Raw genomic sequence first — 20,738 nt, 5'->3', positions numbered from 1 at the left:
AACAGAGACATTCTACATTCATTTCCTCAAGGCAGGACAACCAAAGCAAAAGCTGGCTGGATAATGAAGGAGCTGGAAGAAAGGATGAAACAAAAACTGGGGCATCTAACTTGCATGTTTGATAATGCAAGGAAGAATTGGACTGAACGTAAAGAGTAGACAAGTGACAAAGGAAATGAAGGATAAAGAGGCAGTACGAAGAATAGATTGATAATTAATGCAAAAGGCATTTTAAAGGTTTTCTGGAGTAATAACAACAATAAGAGGTGTGTCAGGAGCAAATGAACTGACTGCAGATCTATTGGCACAGATGAGAAAATTGTGGAAGTAGTAAATGTTTAGTTTAAAGCCACTTTGTCAAAGCTGTGATAGATGAAGTTTCTATGGTAATGGATACAATAAAATTCAAGGCTTTAATATTAGTAACTCTGGCAGTACCTGAAACAGATAAGTAAGGTATTTGGTAAAATACTACTTGTTTCTGCACAGTTTTGACATTTGGAGATGACCTGAGACTTGGACATAACAGAAGAGTGTGAGGTAACACATTTTAGAAGGAGAATAAACCCAGAATAATTTTTGGAGAGCTGGTAGCATAGCAGTAATGTCACTGCATTAGCAACCCAGAACTCAGGTAATGCTCTGGAAACATAGGTTCAAATCATACCACAACAGATGGTGAAATTTAAATTCAACAAAAATCTGCACGATAGTTCAGTGGCACTGCTGCCTCACAGCATCAGGGACCCAGGTTCAATTCCAGCCTCGGGCGACTGGCTGTGTGGATTTTGCACAGTCTCTCCATGTCTGCGTGGGTTTCCTCCGACAGTCCAAAGAAGTACAGGTTAGGTGGATTGGCCATGCTAAATTGCTCATGATGTCCAGGGATGTGTGGGTTAGGTGGATTAACCATGGGAATGCAGGTTTACAGGGATAGGGTAGTGGGGTGAGTCTGGTTAGGATACTGTTCAGAGACTGTATTTGGACTCAATGGGCTGAATGGCCTATTGCCACACTGTAGGATTTCTATTTAGAAGATGTATCCTCCCCCTCCCCCTCCCTTCCTGATGAACGGTTTTTGCCCAAAACGTCGATTTTCCTGCTCCTCGGATGCTATCTGAACTGCTGTGCTTTTCCAGCACCACTCTACTCCAGAATCTGGTTTCCAGCATCTGCAGTCATTGTTTTTACCCTGTAGGATTTCTATGATTTGCGATGTCCTATGACCATGATACAGTCATAAGATGGACTACAGGTATTCGAGAAATCAGCTTACCACCACCTCAAGGCAACATGGCTTGTTTAGTAAATGCTGACATAGCCACTACAGCCCACATCCCACGAGTGAACAAAAAAATGAGCAGAACCAATACAAGCTCGGTGGTATGTTTTTTAAATTGGATGCAAAGAGGAGGAGACGGGGATGTTTGTCCACAAATTGAAGGAGGTGGCAGGACAGCAAGTAATGTGCATTATGCATAAAAGAATAGAATATAACATCAGTAAGCGTTGGAATGGACTGCCTGATGAGGTGGAGGCAACAGGAGGATTCAAAGGAGAGTTCGATAAATAAAGGAGAAATTAAAAATTGCAAAAATAGGAACTCACTGAATTTTTTTTTGTTATTTATTTGAGAGATCTGTGTGTCCTTGACTAGGCCAGCATTTATTGTCCATTCTTTAGTGCTCATTGGGCAGTTAAGAGTCTTTATCATTGCTGTGTGTTTGGAGGCATGTGTAAGCTAGGCAAGATAATATGGTAATACTCTTCCCTAGAGGACACTGGTGACCAGATGGAGTTTTATGATAATTGACAGTGGTTTCATAGTTGTCATTAGACTAGCTTTTCTTTATCTCAGATTTTTGTTGAATTTAAATTTTACAGTCTGTTGTGGTAGGATTTGAATCCACGTCTCCAGAGCATTACCTGAGTTCTGGGTTACTAATGCAGTGACATTACAGCTATGCTACCAGCTCTCCAAAAATTATTGTAAAGGATTGTGGGTGGTGACCTGCAATTTTATTGATGATAAGGAATTAGAGAGGAAGTTATTTATTAAAAGTGGAGGAAGTGAAGAATAAATGTGTATTGTTGAGAAAATCTACTGATGAGGTATAATTGGGCAGGGTCTTGGGTTGTAACACTCATCTCTCTTGCATTCAATTTTGTAAATTATCCTCTAATGGTTATCTGTATTTCTGCAAACTTGAATGTAAAATCTACTCACGTAATTCAAGATACGTGTGGGAACTAAATGCATAGACAATATAGGAGCAGGAGCAGGCAGTTCAACCCCTTGATCCTGTTCCACCACTTGATAAGATTGAGGCTGATCTGATTGTAGCCTCACACCACTTTTCAGTTTAACTCCCAGTAAACTTGAGTTCTTGACTGATAATAGAATCAGTCTATCACTGCTTCTATAAAATAGGCTCACTTTTGACTGTTGAAGGAGCAAGTAGCAAGGTTCTCTTACTAATGCAGCTGATTACCTGATGTTATAAACAACTTCACAAGAAAAGCAATTGTTTGCTTTCTGTACCAAACCTTGTAAATATTCCAAACCTTTAGTTCTAGTTATCATTTCTGTAACAAGGTCAGGTTAGTTAACTTTGGATGTAGGCCATGTCCTTGTCACATTGTTTTGGATTACTCCTTTCCTTTTTAATTTATTTTTCTGCACAAACGCAAGCACAAACAATGAGATCATTTCCATTCTTTCTTTTACGCACAAAGTGGAAACAATTATTTTGTAACCATGAATTACAGCATTGCTGTTGAACCTTCTACTCTGCTTTATCTCTTTGTACAGCTCATCTTTGAATCTGCTTCACTTGCACTTTCTGCATTTAGTCATAGTAACCATTTGGTTCTGCTGCTTTTCCGCCTAATTTCTGATTTAATTTCTCTAATTTTTCTTCCATTTGTTTGCATAGTCACAGTGGTATAAGGTGAAACTATCTTGAGAAATCTTGAGTGTATAGTCTTCACTCCTCTTTGTAAACTGTCAAATTACATATTTATTGCTAAGATTTCCCCAAGCGTTTGGCTTCCCTGGTTAAACTGGAATTGATGGGAATGAGGGCAAAAACTGTGGTTATTGGAGGTTAATAATCTTAGACCAGGACATCTCTGCAGGAATTCCTCAGGGTAGTGTCCTATGCCCAACCATCTTCAACTGCTTCTTCAATGCCCTTGTTTCCAAACGTAAGATCAGAGATGTTTGCTGATGATTCCCTAATGTTCAACGCAATTCGTAACTCACCAAGTATGGAAGCAGTCCAAATTGAAATACAACAAGACCCACACAGCATTCAGACATTAATGCACAATGTGTATCAACTACAATATGCCCCTCAGCGACACTCTGAGGCTTCTCTAATTGCATATTTAAAATCTGTGACCTTTACCATCGAGAAGGACAGGTGCAGCAGGTGCACGGGAGTACTTCCCCCTTAAAAACCATCTCCATTCTGACTTGGAACAATGCCTCTACTACTTCAGTGCTGTTGGGTCAATGTCCTGGAACTCCCTCCCTAGCTACACTCTAGGTGTATCTATACCCCATGGTCTGCAATGGTTGAAGAAGGTAATTCACCAATGCCTTTTCGAGGGCAGATAGGGATACTCGATAAATGCAGGTCTCATCAATAATGCCCGCGTCCCATGAATAAGTTTTTTTTAGAAAGGCTGCAGATGATCTTAATAAAATGATTGAGGTGTAGTTATTTTGAGTTTAGTTTGTACCTTGAATACGTCAGATTAACAGGAGGAATCAGCTACTTTCAATAAAGTATGGTTACAGTGGTGTGGGGATTTAGGGGAAACATGATAAAAATAGCTGGATTAAATATTGGCAGGTAGGTTTGTCTCTTGAGTATGATTTTACTTATCCACATTGAAATAACTGCGTTGAGGCTGGTATCCTGTCACCAAGTCACCCTTTATTTACTTGTGCACAGTACACTACTGTGGCCAGTCAGCTTGGAGTCATTTCCCTGAACTGAGGAGATTCTAAATCCCCTATTTATATTGGTCAGCCAGGGCTTTCCTGATTGGCCAGGTTAACAACACCAATTAAGGATCTTGTAGTCAACAAGATTCACCTGGTTTCATGCACTACAGACATCTATGTCTCCATTGTACATTGTGAAAACACGACAATTTGTCGAATAAATAATACTTCATCACATTCTTTATATTCTAGAATATCTTCAATTTATCTTGAATATCTATTCCCCATGTGCTGGTGATGAAGGATACCCCTACCTGTTATTATCAGCAAATGTATAATACTTTGGTTCCTTGAATGGTTGGGGACATTTTTTTCATCGAGTAGCTGAAGCATATTGTGTAAGATTGTCTGAATTTAACTTTTAGTCCTTTGTTGAACACTATGATTTTTAAATGTTCTTTCTTCTTGTGATTGTAACTTTTAAGGTTCTTATTTAGAATTCTTCACATTCAGTGTATTAATAAGAAGGTGTGTGTAAATAGTAACTGCAATGAGGTCAGCCAAGTGGACCTTTATAGAATGAGTTCCCCAACTGGGGCTGTTAATCTAGTCAAATCAGGGAATCCTGGGTGACTGGTAGGAACAGGAATGTCAGACATCCTGTTCACCCTGAGAAGCAGCTGTGAGGAAGCTGGATCAGTGTCAAGGACTCTCCATATGTAAGTAAAGGGTGACTTGATGATGGGATACCAACGTCTATGGAATTATTTCAGAGTGAACTGTTTGTGAAGAGTTTGTAGATCGCAGGTTGGTTATATGAGACCTTACCAAATGGCAGGGTAGCTAAATGTATTCAATGGTATGCTACAGAATTATGAAGATCAGAATAACCCCAATTTGATCTGAAATCTATGCTGAGTTAGTTTTTGTCAAAATGGTTATGAAAATATTCCCAGATTCTATCTTTCAGGTGATGAACCTCAGGGGAGTGCAGATATTAAACAGTCACTGAGCACAATCAGAATTCAGCTCAGTAATGATGTGCATCATGTTGGGATGGCTTGTTATCTGAGCTAATGTAGAAATGGTCCCTTAGAATTACACTGAGTGACTCACTGAACTGTACTTACTACCATTAGGAGACAAGTATCAATGGAGAGGATATTAAAGAAGATTTTCAACGAGTTAGTGTTATTCTTTTCACACAATTTTGTGAAATATTGAAAGTTATTGCAGTTTAATGTGATGTGATTAACAAAGTTACGTGTTTTCAATTTTGTAGTCAATCTTGATTTTTGGTGGTAAATGTGCTTCTTTGACTTGTATCAATTTACTAATGCTGAATGAAGCAGTTTGAAAAATGCAAACAAATTAAAGTACATTTAAAATAAATCTTCACATTTTAAAATACTCCATTGGGCTATCCAGTTTTGTTGCCGGGGTGGTCTGCTGAAATCAGTGATCCCCCTCCCCAGTAACCTTTGAATAACTTGCCCTAATTGATGGTTCTTTCATGTATGACCATGGAAGTAATCAACTGCAAGATCATTGCCTAAGGACATCGCTGAGAACCTTTAAATGTGTGTTCATGCTTCAGCAGTTACCTACGAATATACATTTTGTTCAGGTCTGAATATTTTTATACTGGAAGTCTGAGTGACTTCCTAATTAAATATTGACCTATGTTAATGAGGTAGAAAAATGCTCTGAGCAGTGAATCTGAATTTGCTCCCCATGTAATCATCATTTTCACGTTTAATTTAGCTTTGCATTCTTTTCAGTTTTTGGCAGCTATAGCAAAGTTGTTGGTCCGCTCATTAATTTTTTTAAAACCTGCTGAGAATTATAACTTTGTTTCAGTGATTTTGTAATTTATTGTCTCTTAGATTTAACATAAGTAGCATTTGGATTTTTAAATTTTCTAAATATGTGTGATAGATGACACAGCATGGTTTCTGTTGGACTTTGCGTACATGTATTGCAAAATAAAAGAAAATGTCTTTAGTAGCTCAACACACTGTTTATAACAACACCAGCGTGAGCAATGCACTATTTAAAGATTAGGTATGAGCTTATCGTACTTTGCAGTACATTTTGTGGCTTTGAACAGCTGTGATTTTTAAAAAAATCTCAAGTGACCTAGTTTAGGTGACCTAATGATGCCTGTCATGGGGTGATAAGATAGGGATGATGTCCCTATGATTTTCCTTATCCTGTCAAACCTGTAGTGACAAAGCATAAGGACGGGGATTGGATGAAAATCTTTGTCACATTTCAGCAGAAGTAACCACACAAATTTTTTTTTAATTTCAAAAATATACTTTATTCATAAAATTATTTGGATCTCTATACAATTGGTCATGGCATTCTTGTGCACACATTACATTTCTTTACATACAGACATCGAAACTTATTTTTCCTATATACAAGTCTGTACTTTACTATCCAGCTCTTCTGCTGAGGTGTCAGCAGACCCCTAATGTCTGGGTGGGCCCCCTGTTCTTCTTAGGCAGGCAGATGTTACACGGTGGTCTTTCCCCACCGCGCCTTGGTGGCAGCTGCCCCAAGCTTCAGCGCATCCCTCGACATGTAGTCCAGGACCTTGGAATGTGCCAGTCTGCAACACTCAGTCCGGGTCAACTCCTTCAGCTGGAAGATCAACAGGTTTTGGACTGCCCAGAGAGCTTGATGATCAACCTTCGAGTTGATGATCCTCCAGGCACAGTTGATGTTCGTCTCGGTGTGCGTCCCGGGGAACAGACCTTAGAGTACGGAGTCCCACATCACGGCGCTGCTTGGGACGAACCTCGACAAACACCACTGCATTCTTCTCCAAACTTCTTCTGCATAGGCACATTCCAGAAGGAGGTGTGTGACAGTCTTGTCCCCCCAGCAGAGTGCGATGCTGGAGAGAGTCCGGGTGTGCATATAGGATCTCACAGGCAGAGCCCTTCTCACCACCAGCCAAGCCATGTCTTGGTGCTTGTTGGAAAGTTCTGGCAATGAGGCATTCTGTCAAATGACTTTGACAGTCTGCTCAGGGAACCGTTCGATAGGATCTGCCCTCTCCTTTTCCCGAAGGGTCTCAAGGGCACTACGTGCTGACCACTTCCTGATGGACTTGTGGTCAAAGGTGTTTTTCTTCATAAACTTCTCCACGAAGGGCAGGTGATAAGGAACGGTTTACCTTCTTGGAGCATTCTGCGGCAGTGAGGCCAGGCCCATCCTTTTCAACACCGGGGACAAGTAGAACCTCAGTACGTAGTGACACTTGGTGTTTGCGTACCAGAGATTCACGCACAGCTTGATGCAGCCATACACAAAGGTGGCCATCAGGGTGAGGGTGGCATTGGGTGTGTTTTTGTTTCCCCTTTTGCCCAGATCTTCATACATTGAGTCCCTTTGGACCTGGTCCATCTTTGATCTCCATATAAGTTGGAAGATGGCCTGGGTGACTGCAGCAGCACAGGTTCTGGGAATAGGCCAGACCTGTGCCATGTATAACAGTAATTCCAGTGCCTCACACTTGATGACCAGATTTTTTCTCGCGATGGAGAGCGACAGTAGCTTCAATCTGCCCAGTTTCTGCCTCCCAAGACTTGGCACATGCCCCAGCACCCCCCCGTACCAAATACCTAGCACCTTCAGGTGGTGGGTCCTGACGGCGAATGGGATCCACGATTGGTCAGCCCAGTTCCCGAAGAGCATAGCCTCACTCTTGCCTCGGTTTACTTGGCCCCCGAGGCCCGTTCGAACTGGTCACAAATGCACATGAGTCTGTGCATGGACAGCAGATCCGAGCAGAGAACAGCGACATCATCCATGTACAGGGAGGCCTTAACCTGTAGGCCCCCGCTGCCAGGAATATTCATCCCTCTCAGGCTCGCATCCTTCCTGATGGACTCGACAAATGCCTCTACGCAGCACATGAGCAAGGCAGGAGAGGGAGGGCAGCCCTGCCTGACTCCAGATCTGACTGGGAAGCTATCTGATTCCCACCCATTGATTGAGACTGCACTGACAATGTTGGTGTAGAGTAGTCTGATCCAATTGCAGATTCCCTCCCCAAAGCCCATTTGGAGAGAACATCTCTCATATATGTGTGTGATATCCTGTCAAAGTCTTTTTCCTGGTCCAGACTGATCAGGCAGGTGTCCAACCCCCTGTCCTGCACGGAGGCGATCGTATCCCTGAGGCGTGCGAGACGCGCAGCACAAGTTTGGTCAGGATGAATCACCAATCCCAGAGCAGACCTGACTGAGTTGGCGATCACCTTTGACAAAATTTTGAAATCCACATTCAATAGTGAGATTGGTCTCCAGTTTCTGAGTTCCTCCCTCTCCCCCTTCCACTTGTAGATGCGGGTCATGATGCCTTTTCTCATGGATTCACTCATGGTACCTGCCGGAAGCATACTAACATACACCTCCATCAGGTCCTGGCCAATCAAGTCCCACAGAGGAGAACAGAGCTCGACCGGTAAGCCATTGCTTCTGGGAGTTTTATTCTTTTCAGAGGACTCGAGGGCCTTGGTCAGCTCGTCCAGAGATAGCGCCTGGTCCAGCCTCTCTCGTGTTCTGTCGTCTAAGACCTCCATGATAGAGGACAGGAACGACTGGGAGGCCGCACTGTCAGTTGGCTTCACGTCATACAGACTGGCATAGAAGGATTTGTTGATCCTCACAATGTCAGCCTGAGATGACGTTATCGAGCCATCTTCTTCCTTCAGGCTGCTGAGCACAGCTCTCTTTGTGAATCTTCTGGAAGAAGAAACGTGAGCACGTCTTGTCCTGCTCCACGGAGCGGACCCTGGACCGGAAGATTATCTTCCAGGCCTCCGAGGCAAAGAGCGAGGCTTGCTGGACCTTTACCTCCTGGAGGTCCTCCATGACATCGACCCCCATCGTCTGCAGCAGGAGCAGGTTCTGCACACTTTCCTGGAGCTGGGACAGTTTTCCCCGCCTCTCTCTCACCTCTAGAACACCTTTTGAGGATGAAGAACCTCTTGATGTTCCCTTTTACTGTTTCCCACCAGTCTGCTGGAGACTCAAAAGAGGGGCTTCACAGTTCTCCAACCTGTGTAGTCCCTCTTGACCTCAATGTTTCCCGGAGTCAACAACTTTGTGTTCAGCCTCCACGTTCCCTTACCAGCCCCGCTGCTCATCCTGTAGGTGACAGGAGGCAGTGGTCAGAGAAGAACACCGGCTTGACATCGGTGGATCTGACTGAGAGCATTCGGGACACAAACAGGTAATCTATCCTTGAGCGGATAGAACCGTCTGCCCGTGACCAGGTGTATCTACGTGGCGCTCGGTCTGCAGTGGTGTTGAAGACGTAGTGCACCTTGGCATTTTTACCGTTTCCATTAGGGCTCTGGACGTGGCATCCAGTTTACTGTCCCCCCCGCCGGATCATCCATCTGCATCAATGATACAATTGAAGTCTCCGGCCAGAATGACCGGCCTGGACGTAGCCAGCAATAGTGGAAGCTGCTGCAGGACGGCCAACCGTTCACTCTTACCCACTGGGGCTTACACATTAATCAGTCTCAGGGGAGAATTCCTGTACGTGACCTCGGTGATGAGGAGGCGTCCGCCCAACACCTCCTTAACCTCGGAGATGGTGAAGTTGCCTCCTCGCAACAGGATACCCAGGCTGGAGGCGTGGCTATTGTTGCCCCCCTGACAACATTTGGAATATTAAACTACTAAAAGGATGTGGAAACTTTGGAAAGGGTGTAAAGAAGGTTTACCAGCACGTTGCCTGGTCTGGAGGCTTTTACGTTTGAGGGGTTTCTTTTATTCTTTCACGGGATGGGGGCATCACTATCTAGACCAGCACTTATTGCCCATCCTTAATTGCCACAGTGAGCAGTTAAGAGTCAATCACTTTGCTGTGGTCCTGGAGTCACATGTAGGCCAGACCAGATAGTCATGGTAGTTTGCTTCCGTAAGGAGTATTAGTGAATCAGATAGGCGGTTCTGACAATCCGCAATGGATTCATGGTTATCAATAGACACTTAATTCCAGATTTACACTGATTTCAAATTCCACTATCTACTGTGGTGGGATTTGAACCCGGGTCCCCAGAATATTACCTGAGTCTCCAGATTAACAGTCCAGTCATAATACCAATAGGCCAGCAACCAGTAGGTTGAGTAAACTTGGATTGATTTCACTGGAAAGATAGAACTGAGGGAGCGACCTGATAGAGGTCCACAAAATAATGAGAGTCATGGATATGGTATATAATCAGAGGCTTTTTTCCAGGGTGGAAAGGTTGACTACAAGAGGGCATGGATTTATGGTGAGAGGGGGAACATTTAGAGGAGGAGTGTAAAGAAATGTTTAACACAGAGGGTGGTGGGTGCCGGGAATGCATTGCCTGTGAAGGTGATAGAAGCAGGCATGTTAGCAATGTTTAAGGTGTATCTTGATAGACACATGAATGTGAGGGGAACAGAAGGATAGATACGCTGTATGGGCGATAAGTAGCAGGCCTAAGTAAGGATTAGGAATTGGCACAGACCTGGTGGGTCTAAGGGCCTGCTACTATGCTGTATGGTATTTGATGATCCATATAGTATATCATTTCTCTTCAGGGCTGCGATGTTTCTTGAAGCAAGATTGAGTCCTGCCTCCTCTTTTCTTTATCAGCCTTTCTATCTCATCTCAAATTCCAATAGCCAGAAATATTGAGTTGACATTCCTTTCCTCCTTCAAATTATGTTTCAATAAATGTGTGCTTCCTATTGCCCAGATGTCCCACAACCCTCAGAACTGACCTCAGGAATTTAACACCTTCCCTTCTGCACCTTCACAGCGATATATTCATCTACACACTGTCCTATGTCAGTCCTCATTATCGTACTGGAAGTAAACCAGGGGTAAAAACAGAGTGTGCTGTAAATATTTCAAATTGACCATTTCTTGGACTCACCTGAGTATTCCAGCGTGTTCTGTTTTTATTTCTGATTTCCAGCAGCTGCATTGTTTTGCTTTGAGTTTGGAGGTTATTACCTTTTTAAAATTCTGTTTATCACTTGCTTTCCGAGCTTCCTGAAATCTACCTTCAGTACCTTTACCCCTTTTTTAACCTCTGTCTATGGCAATGATATGGACAACAGCCCCTGGCTGTTCATCCATACACTTCAGAATGTTCAGCTGCTCAATGACATCCTGGAGTCTAGCATCTTAAGGACATTATTGTATTGTCTTGAGAAGAATGTTTGGTCCACGGCGCTTTTGGAAAAGCTGGGTGAACCTGGGTCCTGACCTCACCCCTGAGTGTTTTCTTTTGGTGGTACAGAATTACTTGCCTACTACATTGTAAAAAGTACAAATGATGCCGTTGTACTAGTATTTTTGAATAGCAGTTGAAGTGAAACTTACACTTCGATCAATTTCAGTTCCTCCAAATCCATCTTTTGATTCTTGTTTCACTACCATTTCCTCTCACCTTGCACTACCATTCCTTTTGTCAATTAATCAGTCCTACCTTCCACCCTATCACAGACCTGGCCCCGTTGTCCTTACCTTTCACTTTTTCTGGTGTTTGTATGTGTTTAAAATCTGTTACATCTCTAACTTCTTCCAGTTCTGTGAAAGGTCATAAAATTGAAATGGTAGTTCTGCTGCCATTGACTTCATAAGAAATCCTGTTAAGATGCCATTGTGATACATTGCCAAGAGAGGACAGAGCCCCCCCACCCCTAATGCAGGACAAACGTAACGTATTGAGTTTTATTTGACTCTATATTTGCCTTGTGTCTGTAAAGGAACTGGAGGATGCTGCAACACAAGCTGCTCTTGAGGAGAAAAGACGCCTACAGACACAAATGCAGCTGCAAGATCGATTCAGACAGGAGCTGGAACGAGAAAAAAATGTAAGTACAATGCACGTCACAGTTTGCTTTTGATGAAAAATATATGGACTATGGCTGCGTTAAAGTGAAATTTGCTAATTAAGCTGTTCATAGTTGTTATTACATGATTGTTTTATTCATGTTTGATAAACAGGAATAAGCTGTGCATTATTTTCCAGTTTTTTTTTATTAGTTCAGCAGCCAATTGTTGACAGATTCGAGGGCTTTGTGAAATTGGCCTCTGAGCTGGTATACTCTGTGACAAATTAGTTTTCTTTTGTGTTGCGGTCTGTCGTCAGTAGCAGCTGCAGAGCTGTCCTTCTGTGGGTTCTAGAAACCATAGCACTGTGGGTACACAAATACTGTATGGCCTTGGATTCATGGAATCAATTCACAAGAATAAATATATATAAAGAAATGTGCTATGTGATTCAGCAATGGGGCCTCATGGCCCAGTGGGAACTTGTGTAAGGTTGCCAGGGTCTGAAATGACTGAGGAATGCATTTAGTGTTGCCCAATATGATATCACATGGACTCGGCAGGGAGTAACTTTGGAACACAATCCCTCACATTGAGGTGCCCCTCATTGTTTCTAAGACTGTGTCTATCATAGTAATGTAACTTCTGTCTAGTTGTTATCATGCAATATACATATTGTTTGATACAAGAGGTCTCTTTGTTAGCCTACCAGTTGGTTTTCCACTATTACACTAGACAAACCAGTCCTGTGGTTCCCAGGAAGGAAGGTGGCAGTAAATGTAGCAGATGGATCAGATGAGGATTCATCTTACAACTTTCTGTACCATACATTTTTAAGTAAGTGCTTAGTATTTTAGCTCATAGTGCTGCTTAGTGTAAATATGCAGCAGTTTACAAATGAATTAATATGAAAGGAATTCCCTGTTTGTCCATTATGTGTTGTTTGATTTTAGCAGAAGTTAATGGGTCTATAATCTTATTGGAGAAAGTGAGGACTGCAGATGCTGGAGATCAGAGCTGAAAATGTATTGCTGGAAAAGCGCAGCAGGTCAGGCAGCATCCAAGGAGCAGGAGAGTCGACATTCCTGGCATGAGCCCTTCTTCAGGAAGGGCTGAAGAAGGGCTCGTACCCGAAACGTCGACTCGCCTGCTCCTTGGATGCTGCCTGACCTGCTGCGCTTTTCTAGCAACACATTTTCAGCTCTATAATCTTATTGTGTGATGTGAAATTCAGTTTCCCGTTTCTCATGTAATGGGATCAATGCTGTTTTGAAGCAGCCTCAGACTCTCCTCATTCCTAATGCTCCAGCTTGCAGTATCTCCCTGTGCTTGCTCAACGATTCGTGGCCCCAGCAACTGTAGTTACTGGCTTTAATTTGCTAATAATTGATTTGAATTGAGAAAAGTTACTGATGTTGCAGTGAATGTTCTTCAGGAATTGGAACAATTGCAATATACTGATTTTATTGTACAGGCTAATTATATTTTTCCAGTTGGTGCACAGGGACACTGAGATTACTTGTCTGTAAAACAATAATTAAATAACAGCCTCAGCTACAGCCAGCAAGGCCTGTTTACTAGTATTCTGTTTAGAATCTGTGTTCTCCTCTTTCTAAATAAATGAGTGCTGGTAGGTTTTTTTTTAAAAGCCAAGGCACAGTCTTGTAATTTCCCTTGAAACTAAATGTCCTTTCTTTTTTAGACCTAATGGACTTTTGGTAAGCATTCAATGGCCAATAAAGTACTTTGTGCAGTTTCAATTTGGCTCATTTTGGTCTTGCATCCAGTCAAATCTTGTTGACCCTTCACTATATTTGATTATATAACGGGAAGGCCCATTAATGCTCATTCCAGTCGGAAACAACTGTGTATCCATGTGGGATGCTAGTTAATTCAACAAAGATTATTACCTGTACACCCTTGTTTTCAGATCAGAGAGCAGATGGAAGAGCAAGTAGCTCAGAAGTCTACTGAACTACAGCAGTACTTTCAACGTGTAAAGGAGTTGGAAGAAATGTACAAAAGGCTCGAGGAAGCCCTTGAGGATGAGCGTCAGGCTCGGCAAGAGGAGGAATCTGTCCGAAAACTTCAGACCAGGTAGTAAAATATTTTAAACCTTCCGGATATTAAAAAGGGGAAATTTTAAGAACATTCATGGAAGAAGAGTATCGCATTATATGTATAGCAGTTGTAGAGAATGTCACTAATTAGGGGGTGGGTAATGCCCGCTGCAGGCACAACTGAGAGTCTGGGAAAAACAGAAAAAGCTGACAATACCCAGCAGGTCATACAGCATCTGTGGAAGGAGAAACCGAACGTTTCATCAGAACACGGAATATTAGAAACATAGGATTTGAACAAGTGGTTGTAGAACAAGGACTAAAGGAAGGTCTTTGATGGCTGGTGGACAGGAAAGGTTGAATAACAAAAGAAGTCCGTTTTTAAGGCCAAAAGGAATAGTGATGGAGCAAAAAGAGAAGTAAACAAAATAAAATTGCCCTTAGAACAGGTGAGCTGCTGACTGAAAGCAAAATTAAAGGAAAAATCACAATCAATTGAAATGAAATAAATGGGAGGGATAATTAGTTTACAAGCTGAAATTGTTGAGGTTGAACATAAGCCCAGAAGGCTGTAAAATGCTTAATTGAAAGATGAGATGTTGTTCCTTAAGCTTACGTTGGGCTTCAGTGGAACAGACTGAAGGACAGGGATGTCCATGTGACCTGCGACAGAACCAACAACATGGCAGAAGAACAGGGAGGAGATTCTGCTCAGGTAGCATTAGACGTTAGGTCCTAATTTGGAAAGTACAACCTCAGGATTGTTTGTCTCAAGATTATTACTCAAAGGAGGGATTCCATTTCGTGAGATTCTGGCATACCAGTGTTTGGGCAGGAGGGAAGTCTACTGATGGAACGAATTAGAGGGAGACTTGTGGAGGAGGAGGCTCACCCTGTTGATGAAAGAAACTATTAAAATTTTAGTAGGGAAGGACATGGGAAAGAAACCAGTGGCGAGTCTATGGTTAGAATTAAAGAATAAGTGTGAATTCTAAACTACAACAGGAGTGAGTTGTGGACAGTCCTCTTGATAGCAGCAATCACATAGTAAAATGATATCAGAGAATAGACAGACGTGTAGCAAACACATGGTGGTTTTAATGAGAAATATTAATTTCCATATGTAAGAGCAAAGAAGTGCTATGTGCATACCCGCCTATCCCTGATAACCATCAACCCCTTGTCTGTCTCAGCCTGAAATGTTTTCTTGCCCACCCTCCCAAACAAACCATTCTCGAGGCAAGAACATTACAAAGTCTTATGACCCTGTTGGTGAAGATTTTCTTCGTCATTTGTATCTTGCATGCATAACCCCCTTATTTTTAAACCATTCCCTAGATGTAGAAACATCTGCATCCACTCTGAAAAGTCTGCCCATGACCTTGCATATTTCAATAATATTGCATCTCACTTTTCTAAACTCTAATAGATCCTATCCAAACTTTGTTCAGAACATAACACTCCCACCCAGTAGTCGGTCTAGTAAATGTAACACTTCCATCCAGTAATCAGTCCAATAAACGTAACACTTCCACCCAGTAGGCAAAATTGAGGATTGCAGATGCTGGAAATCAGAGTCTAGAGTAGAGTGGTGCTGGAAAAGTGCAGCAGATCAGGCAGCTTCTGAGGAGCAGGAAAAATCGACGTTTCAGCAAAAGCCCTTCATCGATTTTCCAACTCCTCGGATGCTGCCTGACCTGCTGTGCTTTTCCAGCACCACTCTAATCTAGACTTCCACCCAGTAATCAGTCCAATAAACCTAACACTTCCACCCAGTAATCAGTCTAATAAACCTAACACTTTCACCTATTAATCAGTCTAGTAAAGCTTCTTTGAAATGCTTCTAATGCATTTGGATGTTTTCTTAATTCATGTGCCATTTTCCATTAGTAATTCCCCTGGACTATCTATCTGGAGTACCATTGCTCACTTTTTTTTCCTTTTTAAAGACCTTTAGAATCACTTGATATCTATTTTTATATTTCTAGCTAGCTTTCCCTCATTCTAAATTCTCCTTTATTAATGTCCTAGTAATTCTTCACGCTTCTTTCTGTTCTGTCCAATCTGCCCTGCCATTCATTTTTTGAGGAATTGTGTACTCTTTTTTCGTTAGCCAAGAATGGTGTTTAATTCTCTCAAAACAGGACTTCACCTGAGAATGCCAAAACAGCATTTCCTGCTATAGAGCTGCAATTGAGAGCTTTAAATTTTTGGAGTTTCTTTTGGTGGGTGTGCCCTAAATGGTTTGACCTTGAGGCCTGATTTCTAAGTTGAAAAACCTTGTGGAGGAGTAGGTGATCTTTTAATTTATACTCTGCAAATGGCTCTTTCCTTCCCCTATCTCACGGGTGTGGTGATTGCTATTGTCAACCGTTAAAATGGAGTCAAGATGAGAAAAGTTTAGATGCACAGTCTTAGAATCTTAGTGGATGTGTAGTTTCTGAATATTTAGAAATATATCCTTAAGTGTCTGCCACTATTTATCCATTGAACTGTCCTTTAACCTAATTTCACAGTTCACTTTTGCCAGTTTTATCTTCATGCCCTCATAATTAAGTTAAAAGACATTTAGTGTTTGACCACTCTTTACTTCCTCATACTGAATGTGAAATGCATTATATTATGATCACTACTATCAAGGGGTACCTTTACTATGAAGTCATTAATTAGACTAATCTCATGGCATATTTACAATATTGAGTTCAGTTTGCTCCCTGGTCAGTTCTAGAAATGCTGCTCTAAGAAAATGAGAAGAAAGTACTCAATGAACTCATCCTCCAGGCTACCCTTGCTAATCTAATTAACCAATCTATATGTACTGAACTGAATTGAATTTATTGTCATGTGTACCGATGCACAGAGAAAAGCTTTGTCTTGCAAGCAATGCAGGCAGATTACATAGTTAAGTAGCATAGCTAAATAAATAATAGGTACACAGCAGCAAAACAAAAACACAGGTACAGACGTATGCTAAGAGTTTGTGAGTCCATTCAGTATTCTAACAACGGTAAGGTAGAAACTGTTTCAAAACCAGCTGGTGCGTGTATTCAGGCTTCTGTACCTTCTCCCCACTGGTAGAGGTTTAGAAAAACATTGCCAGAATGGGATGAATATTTGAGAATGCTGATGGCCCTTCCTTGACAGGGGACCTGGTAGATGGATTCTATAGATGGGAGGTTGGCCTTTGTGATTGTCTGGGCTGAGTTGACCACTCTCTGTAACGATCTCCGATCTTGAATGGTACAGTTGCCATACCAGTTAGTGATGCATCTGGACAGAATGCTCTCGATAGCGCAACTATAAAAGTTGATGAGGGTATTTGCTGTTATGCCAAATTTTGTCAGCTACTTGAGGAAGAAGAGATGTTGTTGGGCCTTTGAAACCATTGCATCCACATGAAGAGTCCAAGAAAGCTTGTTGTTGATGACCACTCTCAGGAGCTTGACACTCTCTTACTCATTCCATCTCTGTGCTGTTAATATTTAGGAGGGCATGAGTAACATCCCACCAAAAGTCAATAATATGTTCCTTGGTTTTGCCGGTATGGAGAGCTAGGTTGTTCTCAGTGCACCATTTTTCAGGTCTTCCACCTCTCATCTGTGGACTGTTTCGTTTCCATCTGACATTCGACTGACAATAGTGGTATCATCAGCGAACTTGTAACTGGTATGAGTGTGGTATTTGGCAACACAGTCATGGGTATACAGTGAGTACAGTAGGGGGCTGAGTACACACCCCTGGAGGCTCAAATGTTGAGTGTTAGTGACAATGGAATATTGTCCCCAATCTTCACTGGGTCAGGACATTGAGGATCCAGTTGCAGAGAGCAAGGCTTAGTCCGAGATAGAGTCATAGAGATTGCAGCATGGAAACAGACCCTTCGGTTCAACCCATCCATACCGATCAGATATCCCAACCCAATCTAGTCTCACCTGCCAGCACCCAGCCCATATCCCTCTAAACCCTTCCTATTCATATACCCATCCAAATGCCTCTTAAATGTTGCAATTGTACCAGCCTCTACCACTTCCTCTGGAAGCTCATTCCATACACATACCACTCTCTGTGTGAAAACTTGCCCTGTAGGTCTCTTTTATGTCTTTCCCCTCTCACCCTAAACCTATGCCTTCCAGTTCTGGACTCCTCGACCCCAGGGAAAAGACTTTGCCTATTTATCCTATCCATGCCCCTCATAATTTTGTAAACCTCTATAAGGTCACTGCTCAGCCTCCGACGCTCCAGGGAAAACAGCCCCAGCCTGTTCAGCCTCTCCCTATAGCTCAAATCCGCCAACCCTAGCAACATCCTTGTAAATCTTTTCTGAACCCTTTCAAGTTTCACGACATCTTTCTGATAGGAAGGAGACCAGAATTGCACACAATATTCCAACAGTGGCCTAACCAGTGTCCTGTACAGCTGCAACATGACCTCCCACTCCTGTACTCAATACTCTGACCAATAAAGGAAAGCATACCAAACGCCTTCTTCATTATCCTATCTACCTGTAACTCCACTTTCAAGGAGCTATGAACCTGCACTCCAAGGTCTCATTGTTCAGCAACGCTCCCTAGGACCTTACCATTAAGTGTATGCGTCCTGCTAAGATTTGCTTTCCCAAAATGCAGCACCTCGCATTTATCTGAATTAAACTCCCTCTGCCACTTCTCAGCCCATTGGCCCATCTGGTCAAGCTCTTGTTGTAATCTGAGGTAACCCTCTTCTCTGTCCACTACACCTCCAATTTTGGTGTCATCTGCAAACTTACTAACTGTACCTCTTATGCTCGTATCCAAATCATTTATGTAAATGACAAAAAGTAGAAAACCAAGCCCCGATCCTTGTGGCACTCCACTGGTCACAGGCCTCCAGTCTGAAAAGCAACCCTCCACCACCACCCTCTGTCTTCTACCTTTGAGCCAGTTCTGTATACAAATGGCTAGTTCTCTCTGTATTCCATGAGATCTAACCTTGCTAATCAGTCTCCCATGGGGAACCTTGTTGAACACCTTACAGAAGTTCATATAGATCACATCATGTGAGACATGATTTCTCACGCACAAAGCCATGTTGATTATCCCTAATCAGTCCTTGCCTTTCTGTTAGTCTGATAGGCAAATTGGAGTGAGTCAAGAGTAGTGGGGAGGCTGGAGTTGATTAATGCCTCGACCAGCCTTTGAAAGCACTTCATGACCACCAAAGTTAGGGCCACTGGGCGGTAGTCATTGAGACATGCTGCAATGGCCGCCTTAGGTACTGGGATGACGTTGGCCCTCTTGAAATAGGCGGGGACAGTGGCCTACTGCAGGAGGAGATTGAAGATGTCTGAGAAGACCTTTGCCAGTTGATCTGTACATGCTCTGAGTGCACGGCCTGGTACTTCGTCTGGTCCCATCGCTTTCCTTGGATTCACATGAAGGAAAACTGATCTGACCTCTGCAGTGACTGTTGGGATAGGTTTGTCAGGACTTGTCGGCATAAGAGTTACCTCTCCGCTGAAATTCTGCTCAAAGTGAGCATAGAAGACATTGAGATGATCTGGGAGGGATGTATCATCGTCTGCTATCTTACATTGTCTCTTTTTAGAATCTGTGATGTCATTCAGTCCTTGCCATAGCTGCCGAGTGTCTGTCTGGGTCTCTAATTTGGATCAGTATTGATCCTTGACTGTCTTAATGGCTCTGCGAAGGTCATACTTGGATTCCTTACTTTTGAGTGGGTCTCCTGATCTGAAGGCCTCACAACTGGTTTTTAATGTAGATTAAAATCACTCAGGATTATCACTATACCTTTCTCACAAGTTCCCATCACTACTACTTCTATACCCTGTCCCAAGGAATAGTTGATAATGGGGGAATCTATAAGTCACCCCCTCAAGTGACTTCTGACATTTATGATTTCTCATTTCCACCCAAACTGATTCAATTCATTTTTTTTATCGTCAGAACTAAGGCCATCTCTTGATTGTACCAATGCCATCCTTAATTAATAGAACTATCCCTCCATCTTCTCCTAGTTTTATGTCCTTCCTAAATGTAATGTAACCTAGAATATTCAGATCCATGTATTCATGTTTTTTAGCCAGGTCATTGTAATCAAATTGATATCAGATGATACAGATTCATTTCTATTTGTACTGCAACTTCATTTGCTTTGTTATATGCTATGTATTCAATTAGTTCACTTTTGTTTTTACTATTTTTATAATTTCTAGGCCAACCTACTGTTGCAGTCTTTAGGTTTATATATTCCTACCCTTTCAATCACCATTGTTGTTACTTTGCTGTCTTGCTTGTGATCTCTATTTAATTTATAGAATTTTCTGAAACTTGATCCCTCGCCTCCTCTGTTTGGTTTCAAAGCCTTTCTACTGTCCACCCAAAGTATTACTCCCAGTCTGGTACAGGTGAATAGAATGTTTACAGTAAAAACTTGGATAAAAAAATGTTGTCAGGAATCATGTTAGCTCTTTAAAGGATTGAGTAATATTTCAAGTGAAAATAAGGAAATGTTCAAAACATGTTCAAAATTACTTTGTGTCGGTCTTCACAGTAGAGAGAAATGTTAAGTATATTTGATGTTCCAGGTAAATTGATGAAGCAAGTACTGGAACTCAACAAAGTTAACCAGAAAGAACTTGGAAAATAATGACATGAAATATTACTAGACAGTCTTCCAGAGAATGCTCATTCAAGAAGAGATTATTTTAAATCTTACATAAAATAGTTATTTAAAAAAGGAGAGAATATGCAACCAGGAAATTGTGTAGACCTGTTGCTCTAACTTTTGGGTTAATGAATTGAAATGACCAATTAAGAATTGTGAAAGAGCACATCGAGAAATAGAACTGATGAGGAAAAGCCAATGTCAATTGTGAACGA

At 42.0% G+C, this 20,738-nt stretch overlaps 1 protein-coding gene across 1 annotated transcript in view; it reads left to right on the top strand.

Annotated features, from left to right (window-relative positions):
- Positions 1 to 20,738, top strand: part of swap70b (switching B cell complex subunit SWAP70b) — a 130,767-nt gene that overhangs the window by 89,953 nt on the left and 20,076 nt on the right. The window contains exons 8-9 of the mRNA XM_060838904.1: positions 11,734 to 11,841; positions 13,731 to 13,897. Coding sequence (XP_060694887.1) covers positions 11,734 to 11,841; positions 13,731 to 13,897 — 275 coding nt within the window. The remainder of the gene's footprint in view (positions 1 to 11,733; positions 11,842 to 13,730; positions 13,898 to 20,738) is intronic.

Source organism: Hemiscyllium ocellatum, chromosome 18, assembly GCF_020745735.1.
Source record: "Hemiscyllium ocellatum isolate sHemOce1 chromosome 18, sHemOce1.pat.X.cur, whole genome shotgun sequence".
Classification (NCBI taxonomy): domain Eukaryota; kingdom Metazoa; phylum Chordata; class Chondrichthyes; order Orectolobiformes; family Hemiscylliidae; genus Hemiscyllium; species Hemiscyllium ocellatum.
This window is presented reverse-complemented; position numbering and strand designations above follow the sequence as displayed.